Genomic DNA, 20,746 nt, shown 5'->3' on the forward strand with positions numbered 1-20,746 from the left:
CACCAACAGAAGGGCAAAGATGCAATTACACTGACCTGAGCTGTATCTGCAGCAGAAGGAAGTCTTGCTTTGAGCCTGGCATCAAGGAAACCGCCAGGGGGAGGCATTTTATTTGGGATGTTGTTGTAATAGGAATGTTCTGTTGCCTTATTATCTTCCTCCATCCATGGCTCATCAAAACTCTGCATCCTGTAAGAAAGTGAGTGTTTTATTTTGCCCTTGTCTTGCAAAGTGCTTACAGGTACTTGTAGCATATTAAGACTACCTGTCAGGGAATCACAATGGCATAATTTTTTGGCAGTCCAGCTGCCATTTTAAATCAGGAAGCAATGATAGATCATGCAGCAGACCTTCTCTGTTTAGACAAATTGATATAAGACACCTTTGCAATGGATTAAATTCTTATGGTGAGTAAAGGATGTTTTTACTTAGCTTTAAAGACCACTGCTTTAACAATTTTATTTAACCTTATATTAGTATTTGTAATATTACTTGAATGACTGACTAAGCTCTAAAGCTTTGTCTTTAATTATGGCTGCCTATCACCAATATAAACCTGAAAGACCTTCACAAAGTCAAAAGATCAAATCCATGGTGTCAGTCTACATTTAACGGTCATTTACACAAGTTTAAAGTGAATGCAGAATGCTTCCAGATTGGGATAGTAGTATTTTATATTCACCATACACTCCTTTTACTGTGATATTAAAGATTACCAATGTTAGCAAGCATATAGCAACTTATTGCAAAAAGCACAGCTCACCAAATGCTATATCCCAGCCTCTTAAACACATACAAGCAGACAGATTTTGTATCCTCCAGAGAATAAGGCAGTCATAGCTTCTGTACAATAATTCACATTCTTCAAAACTTCACCCTGGCTAATATCAGAAACAGTGAAACATCACTAGTAATTTTGGAATCCCAGCAACTCTGGCTGACTTAACCTAAACCGACAAAGCTGCTATGACAGTAAACAACGAGGAAATGCCACAAATAAGTCATTCTGAGATGTCATCCAGAGGGACCTTGACAGGCTTGAGAGGTGGACTAATGACAGCCTCACAAAGTTCAACAAAGCCAAGTGCAAAGTCATGCACTTGGGTTGGGGCAATCCCAAGCACAAATACAGGACAGGTGGCAAATGGATTGAGAGCAGTCCTGAGGAGAAGGGGTCCTAGATGATGAGAAGCTCAATGTGAACTAGTAAAGTGCACTTGCAGCTCTGACAGCCAAATGTGTTCTGAGCTGCATCAAAAAAAGCATGGCCAGCAGGTAGATGGAGGTGATTCTCACCTTCTACACTGCTGTCCTGAGACCCCACCTAGAGTACAGTGTCGCTCGACACAAGAAGGACATGAAACTGTTAGAGTAGGTCCAGAGGAGGGCCACAGATGATCAGAAGGCTGGAGCACCTCTCCTTTGAACACAGGCTGAGAGACTTGGGGTGCCCAGCCTGGAGAAGACCACACTCCAGGGAGACCTTATAGAAGCCTTCCAGTATTTGAAGGGACCCTAGAGGAGAGCTGGAGAGGCACTTTTTACAAGTTGTGTAAGGAAAGGATGAAGGGTAATGGCTTCAAACTGGAAGAAGATAGATTTGGATTAGACATTAGGAAGAATTTCTTCACCATGAGGTTGGTGAGGCACTGGAACAGGTTGCCCACAGAAGCTGTGGAGGCTCCAACTCTGCAAGTGTTCAAAGCCAGGTTGGGTGGGGCCTTGAGAAATGTGGTCTTGTAGGAGATATGCCTGCTCATAGCAGGAGTGTTGAAACTAGATGATCTTTAAGGTCCCTTCTAACCTAAACCATTCTATGATTCTAAGATTCTTGGCCATCCAACTACAACAAAAGATGCACAATCATTTCATTAAGTGCACTGTGAAATCCATGTTGATGCCATTAATTTAAATGACTGTGCTTCTTTCATATTCATTAGGTAAATATGGCTTTGCTGATTCAGCAGAAATCTCTTTTAAAGTACTTAAATCCTGACTGTCTCAAGCAACTTTGTCCACAGCACATTTTATTAAGTAAACACAAAGCTAAAGAAGATCCTGTAGCAGTCTTCTGCAATCATACTCACCTATCATGGAAAGCAGGTATCTTAGAGGGGCATCGCAAATATTGTTTAAATCGAAGCTCGAACGCTTGCCCTATGGTGCTGATGACATCCTGTGCCAGGCCATCACAGCATTCCAGTATATGACAAGCTAAATGAAAAAGATTTGACACATGCACATGCAAAAATCATTGTTTATGCTGTGGTGGGATGTGCTGGTTTACGACAAAACATCAGGCATAGTTGCCCTAATCGTGGTGTGCACATTTCAATAAATCCCAATTCTGGAATAGCAAATTTTAGGCAATGGGGTCTTTTTAAAGGTTAAATAAAATTGCTCTGATGTGTAAGTGTAACAGGTAAGACCACAAATCAGTTCCACAATTTTAAGAAGTCTGTAAAGACAGGAAATCTAAAAAAAAAAAATCATTTGTCATTACCTGAATGCAATAGAGCATATGGAAATCTAAGCTTTAAATTGAAATTACAAAAATATTAATATATAGTAACCAGGGGGGGAAAAGGGCTTTATTTTCTTTCCTCAATTTCATTATCAGTTCAACTTTATTTAATCACCCCAAGCTTGCAAGCTGTTCACTTCCTTGGGGTTTCCAGAATTTTCTAAATTACAGGCTGAGGAAGGAGCAATAACTAGAACACTTCCTAAATCCCAGGCCTTCATCTGGCTTCAGTAATACAGAGGCTGGTACCTTTTCCTGCTTGCCTATATGGAGACACCCAGCAAACTATGTGATTATACTGAGGAGCACAAAGCCAGGAGCTCATTAGCACCAGCACTCCACCATGTGCTACCTCTCTGAACACATCATGGCAGAGGGAGGCGAGCAACACATACTCCCTTCATATGGGAGACCAAGAAACCTTATCAGGTGTCTGAGCAGCCATATCCATCCCAGTTTTCAGTCAGAGTGTGGTTCAGAGGTATCATATTATGTGACAACATAAACAGACACACTCGGGCAGATTTCACCTAACACCGCAGGAATGTGCATGGATTTAAAGAGACGGAAAGTAAAGATTAGAGTCTTGGTGGTATTCAGAACAGCCCAGGCAAGTTCATTTTCCATATTCAGTGCTGGACAAGCACATAGTCTACTGGCTAGAGCATGGATTGGGTTTGAAACTCTGATTCTTTTCTAAGTCTTGACTCAGTACAGTAGGACCTTGATCAAAGTTATTAATATCACTCCTGACTGCTTTAATAACCTGAAAATAAGTTCTCCAGATGAAAAACTGCATTTTATCTAGTGTCCGCAACAGTGGAATCAAGTGCTTTGGATGTCATTCTCCTACAAATAAGTATTGGTCAACTATATCATTTATGTGACATAATTTTAGTTAAAGCAATATAGGGAGACTGAAGAGATTTATGAATGACTTCTCAGAGGCTGATCTGATGGACAGACTTCTGAAGAGACCAGAATAAAGGGGCAAGAAAACTGCAGTTATACAGGTATGAAATGACCAGGGCACCAAGCTGTGGTCTCCCTCAGAGGCAGCACCTCATGCAGCATGAGATGGAACCTGCTGAACAGGTCCAGTAATGCTCTCATCTCACCTTACAGTATTTGCTATGCCAGCCAGCACTGTGAGGCAATGCCTGATTCAAGGGAAAGGTCCTTAGATGCATGTTGCAAGTGGATTCGGTAGCCAAAACCAGGGTCTCCCCGTGTTCAAAGACAGAGGCAGACGGAGCCATCTAGTAGCAGGATATTTGTTGTTAACTCCTCTGCACCACTGCTGGCAGTAGAGAATAATCAGTCCCCAGATAAGGTGCAGACTGGTCTCCCTGACCATAGACCAAAAGTAGTTAGGTCAACTAAATGTATAATAGCTGCACTCTATAATTAGTTTGGATTTAAGGAGGCTGCAATGCTCGTGCTAATCTGGAGCTGAAATGAAGCATGAGTCACTGAGTAGATTCAGTAGGTGACATAATGAGCAACCTGTTTCCTTGGATACATGAATGGACTTTCAACAGATAGGAGATGTGCTTCTTGTTAAACAATGAGAAGTTCTGGAGCTCATAAAGATTATTTCTTATGGATGTTACAGTGGAGGACAGACAGCATTTAGCTTACTAGATACAGAGTATAAAGCATGAAAAGCAATTTTCCATTTCTGGGAAAAAAGTGAACCAAGTATGCAAGTAAAAGTTATGCTACAGCATCAGTGCTAGTGTTAGTAACAGCAGCAGTAACGTTATATCTAGATGCAGAAGTAAATTTAATTTAATTCTGGAGTAATCTGTAGAAAGCACAAAGACTGGCAGAACAGCCACTGATGGTGAAGGCAAAAAAGATCCCTTGGTAAATCAGACCAGACCTTTTTTAAAAAAACGTGGTTCAATGCTGTTCACACACCAAGTCACTGATCTGAAAACCACAGACAGCTGGAGAAAGCTTCCATGTAAAGCTGTAATGCAGAAAGCTTAAAGATCACTGCATGAACGAATGACACCTGTATTTCACTGCAGCAAAAAGGGCTGAAACTGGCCAATGACAAGGACAAAAAGCAATTAAGAATAGGAAGATGCAACCTCTGATATAGATTGCTGACATTAATTCTAGATTACTCCAGATGATAAAAGGCGTCATCTTCCTTCTTGAAACAAATGTAGAATATGAAAGAGGAAGGAACAGAAATTATGTGAGGGATGGAACATGTGCACTGCAGCTGGAGACCTAGAGAGTTTACTCTAACTTTAACTAAAGAAAACTGAGAAATTACTCAAACTGTATACTCCACAGGGAAACAATATCAAGCATTTAAATGACTCCTTAATCTAGGATAGACTAGCTCAACAAAGAACAGTAACAGGAAGCTAAGGCTGAACACATTCAATTTAGATATAAGGAACAAAGTCCATGAAACACTAGTATTTATAAAATACACTCTCACAGAAACATAAAACAGAGCACAAGGCTTCTCCAAACCTTACGGTGCAAAAGTCTGGTCCACAAAGCTGGTCCACTACATTGCCACTGAGATCTCTCAGTACAGCTAAGTCAGTCTCCAGTTTAGCAGAAGGGTGCTGCTAAACCACAAGGGTTGGGCCACAGCTCTGCACCATACAGTCTGATGCTGGAGCCTTTCTACGGGGAGACACATGATGTTGGAACATAGCAGGCACTGCAAAATGAAATGGACCAACTCCATACCTCCCACTCCCCATAATTTTTCTTGGTTTTTTCACTAATATTCAGCATATTAGTATGTTTAGTGCAGACATTATTTGTGATCTAATGCTCTCGAGTCTAGACATCTCTGCATATGGACACAACAGAATGTCAAGGTATATAAAATCATTAAAGATGACAAAATACAGAAGATGTTGGATTAGATCTGCCCATGGTAAGGATGAAGCTCAGAGTTTGAAGGGTTGGCATTTTGGAGTTATAGTGTCTGAATTCTGCAGAAATCCTGTTGGAAGTGCTTGAGTCTATTTTTGGACCTAAGCTGGTGGTTTTTTTTCCTCTATGAATTTATGAATAATAAATAAATAGATTCTCAGGTACATTATACAATACTTTGCAGCTAGTGTTAAAAGCTAGTGATGTTTTCTGCATTTCAAGCAGGTACCTTTTCTGTACCTATTACTTTAGACTGTAATTTATCCTATTTATAACTTATTTTTGAGAATTTGAATTAGATCTGAGTCTTTGAAGACCAATCAACAAGAGATTCCTTGTTCCTCACTGATCACTCATACAGCAATATGACCTTGAATACAGCTTCACTGAAAAAGAGGATTACAGACTCCAGCAACCTGTCTCAGAAGCTCACTATGTGGTAAAGCATCTGATTCTGCTAGGAAGAACTAGGAACGTACTCAGAAGACATAACAAATTCAGCCACCTCTTTGAAAGACTTAATCAGAGGACTGCTTAGTTCTTGCAAAGTGATTGACTGTAAGTAAGAGTTAGCTGTTGCCTAGAAGCTGATGCAGCCAAGTCATGTGTTTGATTTAAAAGATGAAGAGAATCAAAATGATATTTGGCAATGATCTACAGGCAAGACCCGTTCCAAGTTTGAGAAAGAACCTGTGCGTGAGTTTTTTTTATTGCTATGCAATCTTTCCATGACTGCCAAAGGAAATCTTTTTACTGAGCTGCATTTCTGTTCTCTGGGAGGGTGTGGAAAACTCAGCTCAATTATCCCAAGAATAATTCATGTTTCTCAAAGGAAAGAGGAAGCCATTTCCAAATAGGTATTTCTAACTTACCTCTCCGATTAACAGGATCCTTAGCTATATATGCAACATAGTCAGTTGTATCCTGTCAAAAAATCAAGATATCTACCATGAATGAAAAAAATCTTTGCAGTAATCACAGCAAAAGATCAGAACTGCATATTCCTGTGGGTAGAGTCTCAAATGACATATTTTGCTCTACAGTTGTATACTACTTAAACCCATTAACAACATTTGTGGGTTTGAGTACTGATCTCAATACTTTGCTTTCTTCAGAGTGTGATTTATTCCAGGAGAACTTAAAAATCTCTTCCAGTGTCTTTGAAAATCAATTAAACAAATTCAGTAGGGTTTGGATGAGGCCTCATACAGAAGATAGTGTAAATACAAGTCTTCACCTTCAAAATACCCAGAGATTCTAGTTCAGAACACAAATAACAACTGGCATACAAAGTAATGATGTTTATTCATTTGTGTCAAGCAGGTGCAGCTACTTTACTGACTACAGCACCATATGGCACAGAGGTGCTCAACCAGTGTTTGGCTGTGACAAGCAGTGTCCCAGTGCCCATGGGCTGCTCCGAGTGATCCCCACTGCCACATGTTAGATAGATTCTCTGTGAGGAGAAAGCTTCCATCCTCTTTGGGGATTTGTTTTGCCTGCTCTCTGGCACCCTCATGCTTCTGTGCACAAAAGCACAGACTTTAATCACTGTGCAGTTTAAACAGACAGGGCAGTGCTCATGAAACATGAGACCTGCTGCCACATCTCAAAAATGCCATATATCCTTGATGCAAGCAGGAAGTCCTAGTTAGATCCAGTATTTCCTGACATGCCTTTCTAGTCAGGTATAGCTAAACCTAACGGAGGCATATTCAGGATACAGCTTGCTGCATAAATCTACCCAAAGTCTTTTCAGGTGACTGATTCAAGGCCATTGAAAATTATGACAAGATCTAATGTCATAAAAAACATCAATCTTCAGTTAAAATATAGACTTCTGTAGCCTGTAGTTTAGATCCCTCTAGTGCAAGCATACACCACCACCCACCCAAACCAAGTCACTGTGCTGCAATTTCATTCCTAAGGAGAGGGCATGGGAAAGCACATTTGCAGCTCTGGTGACAGATGTGCAGTCATATCACTTAAATCACTGTTGGAAAGTACTCAGAAACAGCAGTAATGAGACTAGTCTGTGAAAAATGCAGACCAGAGAATAGCCCTAGCATTTTATCCAGTAATTTCTTAAGCACCCAGTGACATAGTGTCTGGGCAATTATGTGACTGGAAGTAATGATTCATATCAACAAGTAAGGGGATGAGAAAAGTGGCTGTGTCTATAGCAACAAATAAATCAGAACCAAGGTAAATGCCTGAGAGTTGTCCCACAGATGTCCACGGTTTAGTTGTTGCCACTCTCCCTTCACTGGCCATGTTGGTTTCCCACACTATGTGCTGAAACTACCTAAGGAACCAGCACATGGATGAAAGAGAGTGAATGCACAGGTGGAAATTGCACTGTGCTGTTTCGTTTTTTAGCCAGGAAAAAAAACATTAAAAAGGTGTGTGTGGGGAAATAAAAAAGCTGATACAGAGAAAAATAATGGATACTTTTATGCCTGAGTAAATCATAGACCTATGTCATAGGTAATGTGGGTGTGAGAGATTGGAACCACATACTCTTTATTTCATTTAAAGCTCTCAAATTCAAGCTGACTATGATAGACCATTAAAGATCTAAGGTGGGTACATTTCAGAGTGGCTAAATTAGAAAATTCTTATCAAAAGACTATGCAGGGCTGGGCTGACACAGCAAAGCGATCCCTGACATTTCAGGACTGAAGATAGGTATGAATGAGCTATAATTTTCACCTCAAATAAATTGCACTAAGCTGTTAAAATTTGGAGGCAGGGCTGAAAGACCTTATGAGATCTACCTCTGAAATTTCAGCAAGCACCTCCAAAAAACAGAGATCTTGCCTAGCAGTCTGGAAGCAGCCACCTGAAATGACTATGAATGAAAGTTTCATGTATCATAAGGAGGGGCTGAGGACAGCTTAAGCAGATCCAGAAAACAGTCATTGAAGTGAACTAAAAATTATTCCAGAATGGTATGTAAAAGGATTTGTTGGAGAAATTTTTAAGCTCCAGTGTACTGACACAGCCAAAAACTATCAGACCAGTGCACAAGGGAATATTGTAAAAATATATGTGGTACTCAAGCTGTTCTCCAAGAATGAGAACACTTCCTCATTGGATATGTTTTGAATGACGAAGGTAACTACCACTTCTGGGGCAGGAGAAAAGTTGCAAAGCTAATTGCTGGCAGATATCCAGAGCAGAAGGGTGCATGAGTGAGAAGTGGGGGTAGTCTCACTTCTCAGTAAACCAGACTTCAAAATTTAAGAAGTATTTCTTGAAGAAACATGGGCACAGATCTGGATTCCTAGTTTGGTGTGGCCTTTCTTCATCCATTTTAAATCTTATGTGAGGACATGAGCTTGTAGGCTGGTGCCCACCTGTGTCTGGGGCATACAGTTTGGTGGTGGCAGTCCTCTACCAAGTGGAAATTATTAAGGGCTGATGAAAGTTATGTCTAGATGACCATCATGGGTTAATAAAGCTGTGACACAAATCACATCTTTGCATCTTGTATTCTTTCATGTGCATACATAACAAAGGAACCACCCGTTTCACGAAGAAGCTTTTGATTTAAAATTGTGCCAGATACTAGCCCACTGAAACAAGCCTGTAGAGCATCATTAGATACTTATACCTACCCTCTCCACCCCCAGCATGAGATGGTCATAAACTGGTCTTACTGGGAATGCAACTTTACAATTTAATTTTCTCTTGTATGCTCTCTTACACCATGCAGTTTTATTTTTCTGATAGCTCACTGAGTCAGCAGCATGATTTTTCTCTCTCTAAAACATTTGCAAGAGCTTGTTTACTCCAAATCCAATCTCTACTGCTGCTCCTCTCTCTTTCCTGGTAAATAACTCTATCAGTGGGCAGTGTGCAATGGTGTTTCCAGGACTTAGCATTGGGGATGGCAGATGGGGAGTGAAGAATCTTCTAATGGAGGCAGGGAACCGTGCTAATCACTCCTCTGCCCACTTCAGGAATTGTTCATTTACAGCATCTATTGCAATCTGTTGTATTTCAAAACTGCTGTTGATCAACTTTTTTTTTTTTTAATTCCCCACATTAATATGATATGGTGTCCTTTTCCTTTCTGGAACTGAACTGAGCTCAGCAGAGCCATACAAAGACTGAAATTTGCCTTTGTGTTTTCTGAGAATAATGAAATGAAGTGAGGAAGTGCCAAGGATCTTTAACTTAAGAGAGCTGAACTGAGAGAAGTATCTCACAAAACAGGTTAGAAATTTCCTTACTTGTAATATAAGACTGATAAATGACAGATAATCTTATATGGAGGAAAAGGCAGTCTCATTCAATTATACTAGTTTTACAGGCTTTCTAACCTCTAAGGTAAGAGGTTAGCAATGTACCTGTTTTATAATTCTCCCATTGCTTCCTGGATGACCAATAAATCTAATATGCCTTTGGATGGACTGCTTATAAAATCAGGGAAAAGCACAAACACAGGAGTCTGCCCTTTGAGCTAAATTAATCACATGTGTAGGTGTTTCTGAAAGCTCTGCAAAACTATAAAGATCTGGGCTTTTCCTGAAAGCCTCTCTACAAGCTGTGTGAGTGTAATGAATATACCTGAAGGAAGTATTTAGCACAGTCTTCTCAACACACTCTTAGAGATAAGAAGAAATAAAATAAATCTGTGCATTGATATAAATATAAGTGCAACATAGTATATTACAGCAAAAAGCACAAAATAAAAAAAAAAACCAGGAAAAAATTCACAGAATACCCAGATGACTACACTACAGTAATCTGAAAAACAGAGCCCTGCTTATCACTTATTGTTTGAATGCTTATAACACTTCGATACTTCTAGTTTCAGTCACTCAAGAGGAGAATTTATGACTCCTAGTCAGTCATTTCCCTCAAAAAGAGTTTGATGGCAACAATCAAGAAGAATTTATGAAACAACAAACAGGAGTTGTTGTGGTTACATTTTTCTTTCAGTAAGCTATACAATAAATTTTGTCACCCAGCCTTCATAAAGCAGTGTCTGTGTGGGGAAAAGCTTTAAAGAATGCTTACCGGATCACCTCCAGATGCAAAGGAAATAGATTGCATGTGGTGATTTGCTATGATCTGTATGAATCAGAAAGAACAGTGAGTCAGTAGGTTTTCTTACAGTTTACCCTTTCAATTTCTTTTTTGGTTTGTATAGGGGAGAAAATCCAAAACTAAAATCAAAATGGTCTTTGCGTTTCACTTACAAGGATTGCAAAGAGTAGCATGACAATATAAACAAAGTTAAGGTTAAATATATCTATTCTGGTGTTCTTTAAAATCTGTCAGGACTCAGCACAATTGCTAAGAGTTCTCAGACCTCCAGTGAATCATATTGATCTGTCATACAGTATATTTGGAGAAATTTTAATAAAGTTTACTTTCTTTATTACACATAGTAATGAATGGTCATATTCATCAAAATACTTTTCTGCTGATGCCACTTTGGTGAAATCAATAAAATCATGCCAATCTGCATACCAGCTAAGGATCCTAACATTGCTTCCAATACTTATTGTGTCATTTGATGTTTCAAACAACAACAACAAAAAAAGCACATGCATTGTTTATTTGCAATATGCAACAGAATTTTGCATCTGTTACTCACAATGTTACAATATGCAATGAAGTACTGTGGACAAAATTTCAGGCATATTCCAGGGCATTTTGAAATTTTTGCTTATTTATAATGTGAATGAGTACGCCATTTCTCTGGGAAGTGACAAATTGTCGTGAATGTCTCATAAAAGGAGAACAGCTCTGCTCCATTGCTATTCTGAGATCTGACTTCAAAAAATCTTTTCATAATGAACTCATTTAACAACCAAGGAAGAAATGATCATTTGGGAAATAAATTTCACTTAATAATTTGAGCCACAGAAACTATGACAAATAATTTTTCCTGCATAGTGTGTCAGAGCACGTGATGATAATAATTGGGATCTTAGTTGCTCACTTTGGAGGGGGTTCCACTTACTCCAGGAAACCATTCTGGAAAAAATCAGGCTAAAAATAAATTCTCTGGGTTGTCTTCCCCATCATGCATCTTATAGGTCAGAACTAGCAACTATAATCCTTGAAAAGAAAAAATCCTGTTGCATTTCCCTGGATCTTGCTGCTTCACTAAGCCAGAGAGTGCTTCTTTCATGTAAAGAGTACTTCATTTTCAATACTCCTACTTATCCCCCTCTTAAAATGTGATTAATTTTTAAGTGTTTGGTGATGAACCATTGTTCTCTCCCTCATCAGTGAGGACTTTCTTCTCTTTTCTGACAAAGAATTGATTCTAACAACAGAGATGAACTAGTGAAGACTTGTTATGCTTTTGATATTGTCAGTATTTTCTTCATGTTCAGCATAATTAAAAACAAAGATTTGCCTCAAAACCTTTTTTTCCCAAATTTTAAGAAAACTGAAAAATGCTGGAAACCATTAGTTCATGTCAGACACTCTTTTTTTTTTCTCTTTTCTTTCTTCCAATTCTGCTGTTAAATAGTTTCACTTCACTTAGTTTGAGGTAGAGGTATTTCCTCCTCCCCCAGAAAATATTGAAACAAAGAATAGCAAATTACCAACATGTTACATTGCTTAATATAAAATGATTTGCTAATGTTGCTGCATAGTTGAGAAACATTGCAGTCTACCCAAATCCACATTTTAAACAAACAAACCAACCAAGCCAAAATCATCTTCCACTTATCTCTGCTTAACGTGTTCACAAAACTGCTGTGCAGGGATACATGCAATTGCTTTCCTGCTACCTCAAGGGCCAACACCACTATCTTGCCTCTTCCTTCCTTACAGCTCCTCTAGGAAAAAGAGGCTAATACAGAAGTTCAAAGACACCATCCTGGGTGGGGTCTCAAAGGGCAAACCTGCTGAGACACACTTATTTTCAAATTAAATGCTTTGTGCAAACAAGAAACAAGGGAAACCACAGCCAAACTGGAGTTCTCTGAGAATCCAGATGTTTCCCAGGATTGCAGCACTTAGACCAAGTCTATCTCAAAAAGAATTATGTCATAAACAGTTTTGTCAGCTCAGAGAAAAGGCAAAATTTCTAGGGGAGGATTGTTTCCTGGGATAAACCAGTTATCAATTTCCACCCTAACATCAGCTGAAGACAAGACAGCTTTCAAGGTTTGGCAGTTTTCTAATAGACATTTCTGATTAACATGTAGTTCCTTTGCTTCCGACTGGGAGCAACTGTGAAAAGCACTGCCGTGTATAATCCATAATAAGGCTCAAACTACTGCAACCAGCCATAACTTTGCTTCCACAGTCTCAGTGCTTGCTGCAGAAGATGATGGTGTTTTCTAAATAAGGATAAGAATAAAGATAAATTGGTGGAAACATAATAGTAACAGTAAGCTTTTTAATAGACAATGTATGTATCCTTTCTTATTCTGTAATCCTGAGACTCCAAGAACAGCAGGAATTTTTTTCTCCTGTTTTTTTTCTTGTTCTTTCTCTCTCTAGCAGTATCTGGGCAGCAAGTTGTGTGCCCTAACGCAGGGTATGGCCCTTAGCAAATAACACAGCAGTGACTACACATGTCTGTCTGGTTTCTCTTTATACATGTCCTGAGGAAGGATTTTTTCATCTCATACATCATTCACAATCCATTACAGTGATTCCCCCAAGGCCGTGTGTACCTTCAGCACAATGAAGAAGAAATATGCTGCTTGGAAAAGGCTTCCTTCTCTCTCTAAAAGTCTAGCATTTTGTTGCACTCCAAAATTTCTGAGACTTTATTTTTAGCGGTGCCTCTGGAATAGATTGCCCTTTAAGGTTTTAAATGTGAAGAATGACAACAAAACTGGGGATCCGCATTGAGTCCTTTAGTAATTTACACCAAATCCATCTCCTCTAACAGTCTGAAAGTTTGTAATCATACCCAACAAGAAATCCCACAACCAAAATATGCCATTTCATGTTATAGGTCTTTTAAGAGCAAAACCAATCTCCTTGAAACATGGCAAGAAGGAAATAATTCATTAAAGCTATCTTGAATAGTGGAATAAACTATGACTCTTACTGTGCTTTATGTCCCTTTTTCACTCATTTTATAGAGATTATTGAGTAGTAATAACTTTGAACAATCGAGTATTTGGCAGATAGCAAACAACTGTGCATCTGGCTGCTCATCAAAATCCTCACAAATTAATATGGCAATTACACTCACCTGTTTTGTATCAGGAGTCATTAGGTTTAAGCTGGTGGTGGAGATGTTCAGCATTATGCTCATTCCTGCAAACTGAAGATTGCTCTTTCCCAAGATGCTAGAAAGAATTTTGCTTGGTGGCTGTAATAGCAAGGGGGGAAAAAGCACATTTATGTTCTCTGTTTATTTAGGATGACCTTCACTGTATGCTGGGTTGTCTATAATCTTAAAGGTTTCTAAAAAGTGGCTGTCTTCAAAGATCATTTCATTGCAATACCTGTTATCCTCGAGATTATTTCTCATTTACACTTTTACTACTAGTAGTAAAGTCCTGCTAAAATGGTCAATGTTTTTACATCCTTCTTATTACACTCCAACACTTTATACTTATTCTCAGAATTAGGAGCAATAGCTGCATGTGCTACCCCAGCACACAGTTATTGCTACTACTACTAGGAGTAATAATGATAATAATACATCCAGGAAAACAACAACAACAACAACCAAACCAAAACACATGTTAGGTATTCATCCATTCTTGATCTAACCACATAGGGTGGTTGTGAGGTAGCAAAATCTCATCTTCACCGAGGGACCAAATGAGCAGACTAAGATGAATAACTGACGTGTCATGTTCTTGTTCTGTAAAAACAGCTTCCATCCCTGAAACGAAATCTGTTGTTTGGTCTGCATCTGCTGACTGCTCTATCTTCTTCCTACATGGAAACTGGGACTCTAATGATACTGACAGGATATGCACAAGAATGGAAACAGTGTCATTATGCTTGTAGACTTCTTAGCAGCAGGTAAAGCTCAGACATAAGCTAAAACCTCTCTGTGCTGGGGTACCACCTGCAGCTACCGCTCCTAAATCTGAGAATAAGTATAAAGTGTTGGAGTGTAATAAGGAGGATGTAAAAATATTGATCATTTTGGCAGGAATTTCTGTAGATCTTAGGAGGTTTAGTAGCAATAAAATTATGCTGCCGAAGCTAAATTTACAAATTCACCTTTGACAGATATGGGGATCTACAAAGTTGCATGAGCTATCTTATTGGTGTACCTGCAACCGGTGCAAAATGAAGCAATAATAGACCCAGTCCGTCTACACACTGTGTTTGCACTAGGGAATATTTATGCTGGTCATCTGGGTATAAAAGAAAAGGTGTAACTGGAGGCAGTGGTTTTCTGCAACTGTTTTTGCATTTCTCCTAAGCTGCCTGCAAGCTTGAAAAGTTTTGTCCCAAGCAGAATGCACATACATATGCTTTACTCCTTAAAGCTTACATATATTATGTTTAGATTATTTTCTTTTTGTTTAATAGATTGAGAGTACTCTACATATATATTGCTCATATGTAACATTTGTGCTGCACTATTTTAACTTTGTCGTGTTACACAGCTAGTACTTCAATACCTTCTCTTTAAAACAAGCCCTAGTTTCTTTTCTCTCCATAAACCTTCCTGACTCCCAGTTTTTGCCTACCTGCCCACAGCATGGGAAAAGTATTAAAACGTGGCCTCAGCAATGCATGTCACCTTAGCCAAATTCGTAAGCCACTAATGGCAAAACATAATAAAAGTACAGACTGGCAAAAGGTACCCGTTTTCAATATTTATCTGAAATTCTCTTGCTGTGCAAATTTTCTTCTCAGACAGTACACTTACTTTAAAAACACAATTTCTTTTCAATAGCCAATAAGTATCATTGCTTCTAACCCAGTTATGTAGCAAGGTGTCTTACTGGTCATGTAGGACGTGGTTTAACTTGCTTTTCCAATTATATTTTATGTCATTTTGCTTTCCAAAGAAAAAGATATTTTGCTCTTTACTTGCAAGTTTAAAAACAAAAGACAGAGAACCTAGAAATGCCAATGAGATAAACCAGGTTGGGGGGGGGGGGGGGGGAAGGAGGAGGGACAGAAACCACAGCCTTCATTTCCAATTACACTGAGGTATATGTTGTTAGACATGCCTTATTTTAGCAGGAGAATATTGTCTGCTGCAAACAAATTATATTTCATCCCCTCCCCATCAGAATCTGCTGGGATTCTGCCTAAATGATTGAGTGGTGGAGCAGCTGGGGAAGGTAGATCTTTTCCTTTACCTGCTCATTCTCCTCCTGTGCTCAAAACTAGACAAGGGCTATAGTTAACTGATTTCTCTGTTCCTTCCCTTAAAGGTCACGTTAAATCCCAGCTTTGCTAGCAGGCCTCTGGAAGAGCAGGCAGCACAAGCCAGTTGCGAGCAATCAGTGCAGGAGCTGAGTGGAGGCTTCCTCCACTCCTCCGCCACACAGATAAGAGTAGAAGCATGGTAATATCCATGTCAGATCACTGCCCACTGGACCCACCACCAGCTCTGGCCACTAAACATTAGCCACATGTGTTTATGGAAAAAAGACAGGGAACAGAGGATCACCTAGTATGTTTTCTCTGTTTCCAGAAAACACTAATTTCCAAAATTAATTGTCATCAATAGAGTTGTGCTCCAAGAATAGATCTAATCACTTTCAAAACTGTCTGATTTTGTTCTCTGCAATAGATTCCAGCACCTATTTCCACAATTTATTCATGCATTTTATGAAAAAATCAGCCTTTTATCTTTTTTTCTGTAAGTCTTCTACCTGCAACCTACAAAAGAAAGAAAAGGAAGAGGAGGGGGTTTCTACAGTAGGAACCTAAAGGTAAGACTTAATCTTTGTGATAGCCATACTCATACTTTCAGATGTCTACAAAAGCAGGTCTTGACAAAAAAAAAAAAAAAAAAAAAAAAAGCAGATCCTGACCGAAATGGCAAAGATGCAGTATACAAGGGGTGAAAACAGCCAATACTTTAAATGATTAATGATATGCAATTCTCAAAACTCCTTTAAAGTCACCTGCTTTGCTTGCTGTGTCTTGTCTCCTCTGGGTTGAACTAAGAAAATACAGTCAACTGTGCTACAAGGAAAGATAAATACCTTTCGTTTCTTGAAGGCTCCTTTGGCACCAGGCATGGCTTCACAAACACGACTGATTGCTTCCCTGAAGAGACAGAAGAAGGCTTTATGGTAAATGACCGTGTGGGTTTCTTCATTATACTTGAAATGCTCTGGGAGAGAACAGCTTCAGCTTGTATTTCTGTTCATAGGTGAGGATAGTAAGATGGGCAGTTAGCTCTCTTCTCAAGGCTAAAATAGGTTCCATTCAAATTTAGATTGTTTCAGAATGAAGCAGAAGACAGTACATAATCAATGTTAATGTAAGAAAAACATATCTTGAGATCTATAAAAGATAAAAATATTTTCTTGCACTGTTAAGAAGACCTATTCTCATCACAAACTAAAGTATTTGTCTTAATACCTTTTTTCAAGTCTCATTTTGGTACTTTATTAAGCCATGAGAAATTTGATTACAAGACATAATCTTTAATCAGCATTGCTTCACACCCTTTTAATAAAAATTTCTTCTAATGTAAGGGGTAGTAACTATCATTTTTCTGACTACTGTGCTATGCACTTTCTAGGCCACTTGGTTTTAGATAATATCAGAACCCTAAAACATTCCTGGTAACATTTATGTTGTATACAATACATGCAAAGTACAACAGTTTAGTTTATAGTTGCTCAACACTATGTGAATAATTTATTTGTGACCCTGTTTTTATACTGAAAGCAAAATTAATGCCATTGACATTTTGCATCAGTTTTCTAATATTGCTTCACCCTTTCCATTGCACTCTGAATGAAATCAATTCATCCTGAAAATTAATTTTAGTTCATATTCTTTCATGGGAGTGTAACTGTATGCCAATTGAAACTCTTAAAATCATAGTGCAAAGAACAGATAGATTCTTTCAGTATCTAACAGTTTATTATCTGAATAGTCAGTCTGGTCAGTATCTGGAATTTGCCCCCCATGTATGCAGAGACCTTCTTGTTTTCATTAGCTACAAAGCTGTAACAGACCTATCCTGATACTGTAAGGCAGAATACTTAGTTGCACAGAGACAGTAAAGGTGAGTCCAAATCTTGTTATACTATTTTAAAGCCAGATCGAAAAATAACAGCATGTTATATTTAGGCCTAAACTCGTGCAGATAACATGTATTTTAAGGGAAAAAAAAAATATGTATCTCCCAAAGCAAACAGAATGGGAGACAATGAACTACAAGATAAACAAAAGGCAAAATAATCAAAATCTTCAAACATCATCTTGGTAAAAACATAAATTATTTTAATTTTATGCCATCCATGTGCAGGATGATATTTCAGCTATGCATTAGGTGAACACACAGGATCAACAAGCGAGTCAGAAGGGAAATGTCATGTACATGTCAGCATTCAACATACAGTAGCTCAGAAAATGTCACAGATTTACTCGGCTGCAATCAGTAATCACTATACTGTTATGCCTAGGTGCTTTTACCTAGAGCTCAATTCAGATTTTGAACCACCTGAAAAAGATGAATGAATATAGTATTTTTTTGGGGGTGGGTGGTTGTAGGGATGGAACAGACTTTGCAACAGATTTGAAGTCCTGTCATTCTGAAGAAGCATGAGATTTATAGCAAGAGACAGTAAAAAAAGCTTTCAGACACACAATCCTTTCTTCAGGTCTAGAGGAGAGCTTGCCTGTTCCCACACCTTGTCTTTTCCTTTTTTATTTTTATTTTCTTTTTTCTTTCTCCAGCTACATCAGCTCATCTAATAAAACTGGCCTTCACTGCAAACCCTGCCTTGCACATGTCCTCAGACTATCACAACTACAGCAGCACTCCATTTCACAGTTCAGTGCTCGTATCTATTTCCCACATTTATCACAATGCTTCTTTGACCCCAAACAAGTGTTTTAAAGTCACTACTAAATTTTGTTACAGAGCAGGAAAAAATCAAATTCTTTTAAAAGGCAGCTCTAATGAATCTTAGAAATACAGCACAACAACCATCACACAGTGATCATCATGATACTGAGACACAGGTTATGAAAATTTAATCACAAAACAAAAATAGTATTTTTCTCCATCAGAAACACCCTTTTTGATTCAGGAAAAGCAAACATATATTATGCTATACAGAACCACTTCCTCAGCCATGTTTCTGAGCTAAAACTCTTGGTTTCCCATTTCTTTCTTGCACTGGACCAAATCCTTTGGAGAAAATGGGGTGGGAAAACCAGATCTCTGAATGTCTTGAACCCACTGCTGTCTTGGCTACAAGATGCTGACACAAAGGCATCACCAAATTTTGTCATCTTTGTCACCTCCAGTGGTCCAACTCCAATTCCTTACAGAATTGTGTTTCTCACAAAAAGAACTTGTGTTTCAGATATATGAACTCTGCTTTGGGATAAATTTACTTTCGTAAATAAATGTAACTTCGTCTTCCTATTTGCCTCCACCATATTCTCCCTCTAGCAGCAACACAGTGCAGGTAGGAAGTAAATAAAATTTCCAGGCCACCACACTTGACAAAAAAACATTTACAAGCTTGTTATTTTTCTGGCATTGGGCTGAGATTCGTAGTGGGTTTCCTACTACCTCTTCTGCCTGCCAGCTCCTGATAATCAGACATGAAGTGTGTTACTCCAAAGACCGATCTGACTCCCTTGTTGATCAAAACTACCACTTGAGTGTAGGAAAGGGAATGCACCAGCTGAAAAGGCTGAAGCCTAGAGCTCAGGATTAGCAAGGTAGCCTTGTAGGGTGTTTGTACACCCTTCCTTTGCAGAGCTGGGAAACCACTGACCAACTCAAACCCTAAGATATGCCCCCTCTCACTCTGTAAAAAAACCACTACAAATTTTCCAGCTTCTTTTCAGTAAAATACCTTGGTGTTTCCTGAATTTGGTGTTTCCGAAGTCTGCAGAAAAACTGGAAATGAGGATAAGGGCCTGGGAAAGGTGCCAGCTCATTCTGATACATGTCAGATGAGGCAGAACATCTGAACTTAAATGTTGACAATTCTTTTAAATTTAAATGTACACAAACATCTCCAAGGTTTAAGTTAACAACACTTTTGGTGGAAATGCTGGGAACTTCAAGAAAAATATTCATAGAGCAATTTTGTGTAGGCAAGGTCAGAGCACCCTGGCAGCAACTCTTTGTACCTGCAACAAAAGGCACAATGGTTTTCTGACCTGGGAGTTAAGAAGTCATGAAGATATATCTGACAAAAAGAAGAAAAGTGATGGCTGAAGATCTTCACATAGGCACTTCTCTAAGGGAAGTGGACGTCTCTGTTCAGAATATTCTAGATTGTTTTGGAGGGGTGGTCTTTACACAGACAGCCTGATAATGTGGGAATGAGATCCTTAAAGACTTTTTTCTGGCTTCTATTCCCAGGCAGCACAGGGCAGACATAAGCTTTTTTACAGCAAATAAAATGTGCAAATGCTTCTGCAGCATGAACATCTGAGCCACAAATCAAGCCCAGAAACAGATATTGCTGCTAGATTAAGAATGCTGTTACCTGACTTCTGCATGCAAAAGCTTGTGTTAGAAAGGCAAATGCAGAAGTTCTGGACACATCTCTATGGCTAAACAGTTGCAGAGTTTGAAAAAGTCGGATGTGACTACCCTTGCTTTGTTTCCACTAAGAAAGCTATTTGACCTGGATACACATTACACCTTTCTAAGCCACATGCTGTCTCATTAGAGAGGCTCAGATAAATACCAGTGTAGTTATCTTGATCTCTTGTAAAATTAGCTACTGCACTGTCTCCAGTAGGGACCTCATGCTGAGTTCCAAATCTGTCCAAGAGTATTTTCTGCTTTGCAGATGATCATACTGTGGAGTAATTTTCTTGGCACAAAACGTGTATTTTGAATACAATTTCAGCATGGAAATGTTTCCAATGAAGAATTATCAATATCCATCTTCTAAGGCAGACCTATTCTGTTTAAAAGTAACTTCACATCTCTCTGAGACAGGAAAAATAATATTTTACATTGCAATGTTGTTCAATTAAAAAGTCTAATGCCCTGATCTTCTTCATAGCTTTAGTTATATTTTACTCTGTTATATAAAGTAGGCCACTCAGAAAGCTCAAATCTACTCTTTGGTGAAACCCTATCCCATAAAAAATACCTTCTTTTCTTGTGGTTATAGTTGTGACATTAGGGTTTGGTGGGTTTTTTGTTGCTGCTTTTAATTAATACAA

The 20,746-nt window shown here is 38.7% G+C and overlaps 1 protein-coding gene across 1 annotated transcript in view; it reads right to left on the minus strand.

The window, feature by feature from the left end:
• The window catches only part of SHC3 (SHC adaptor protein 3), a 53,435-nt gene that overhangs the window by 8,274 nt on the left and 24,415 nt on the right, over positions 1-20,746 (minus strand). Inside the window, exons 3-8 of the mRNA XM_054397679.1 lie at positions 16,567-16,630; positions 13,626-13,745; positions 10,466-10,519; positions 6,310-6,361; positions 2,088-2,214; positions 36-189 (exon numbers count right to left, since the gene is read on the minus strand). Of these exons, the coding sequence (XP_054253654.1) occupies positions 36-189; positions 2,088-2,214; positions 6,310-6,361; positions 10,466-10,519; positions 13,626-13,745; positions 16,567-16,630 (571 nt within the window). The remainder of the gene's footprint in view (positions 1-35; positions 190-2,087; positions 2,215-6,309; positions 6,362-10,465; positions 10,520-13,625; positions 13,746-16,566; positions 16,631-20,746) is intronic.

The sequence above is a fragment of the Indicator indicator genome, chromosome Z (assembly GCF_027791375.1).
Source record: "Indicator indicator isolate 239-I01 chromosome Z, UM_Iind_1.1, whole genome shotgun sequence".
NCBI classification, from domain to species: Eukaryota; Metazoa; Chordata; class Aves; order Piciformes; family Indicatoridae; genus Indicator; species Indicator indicator.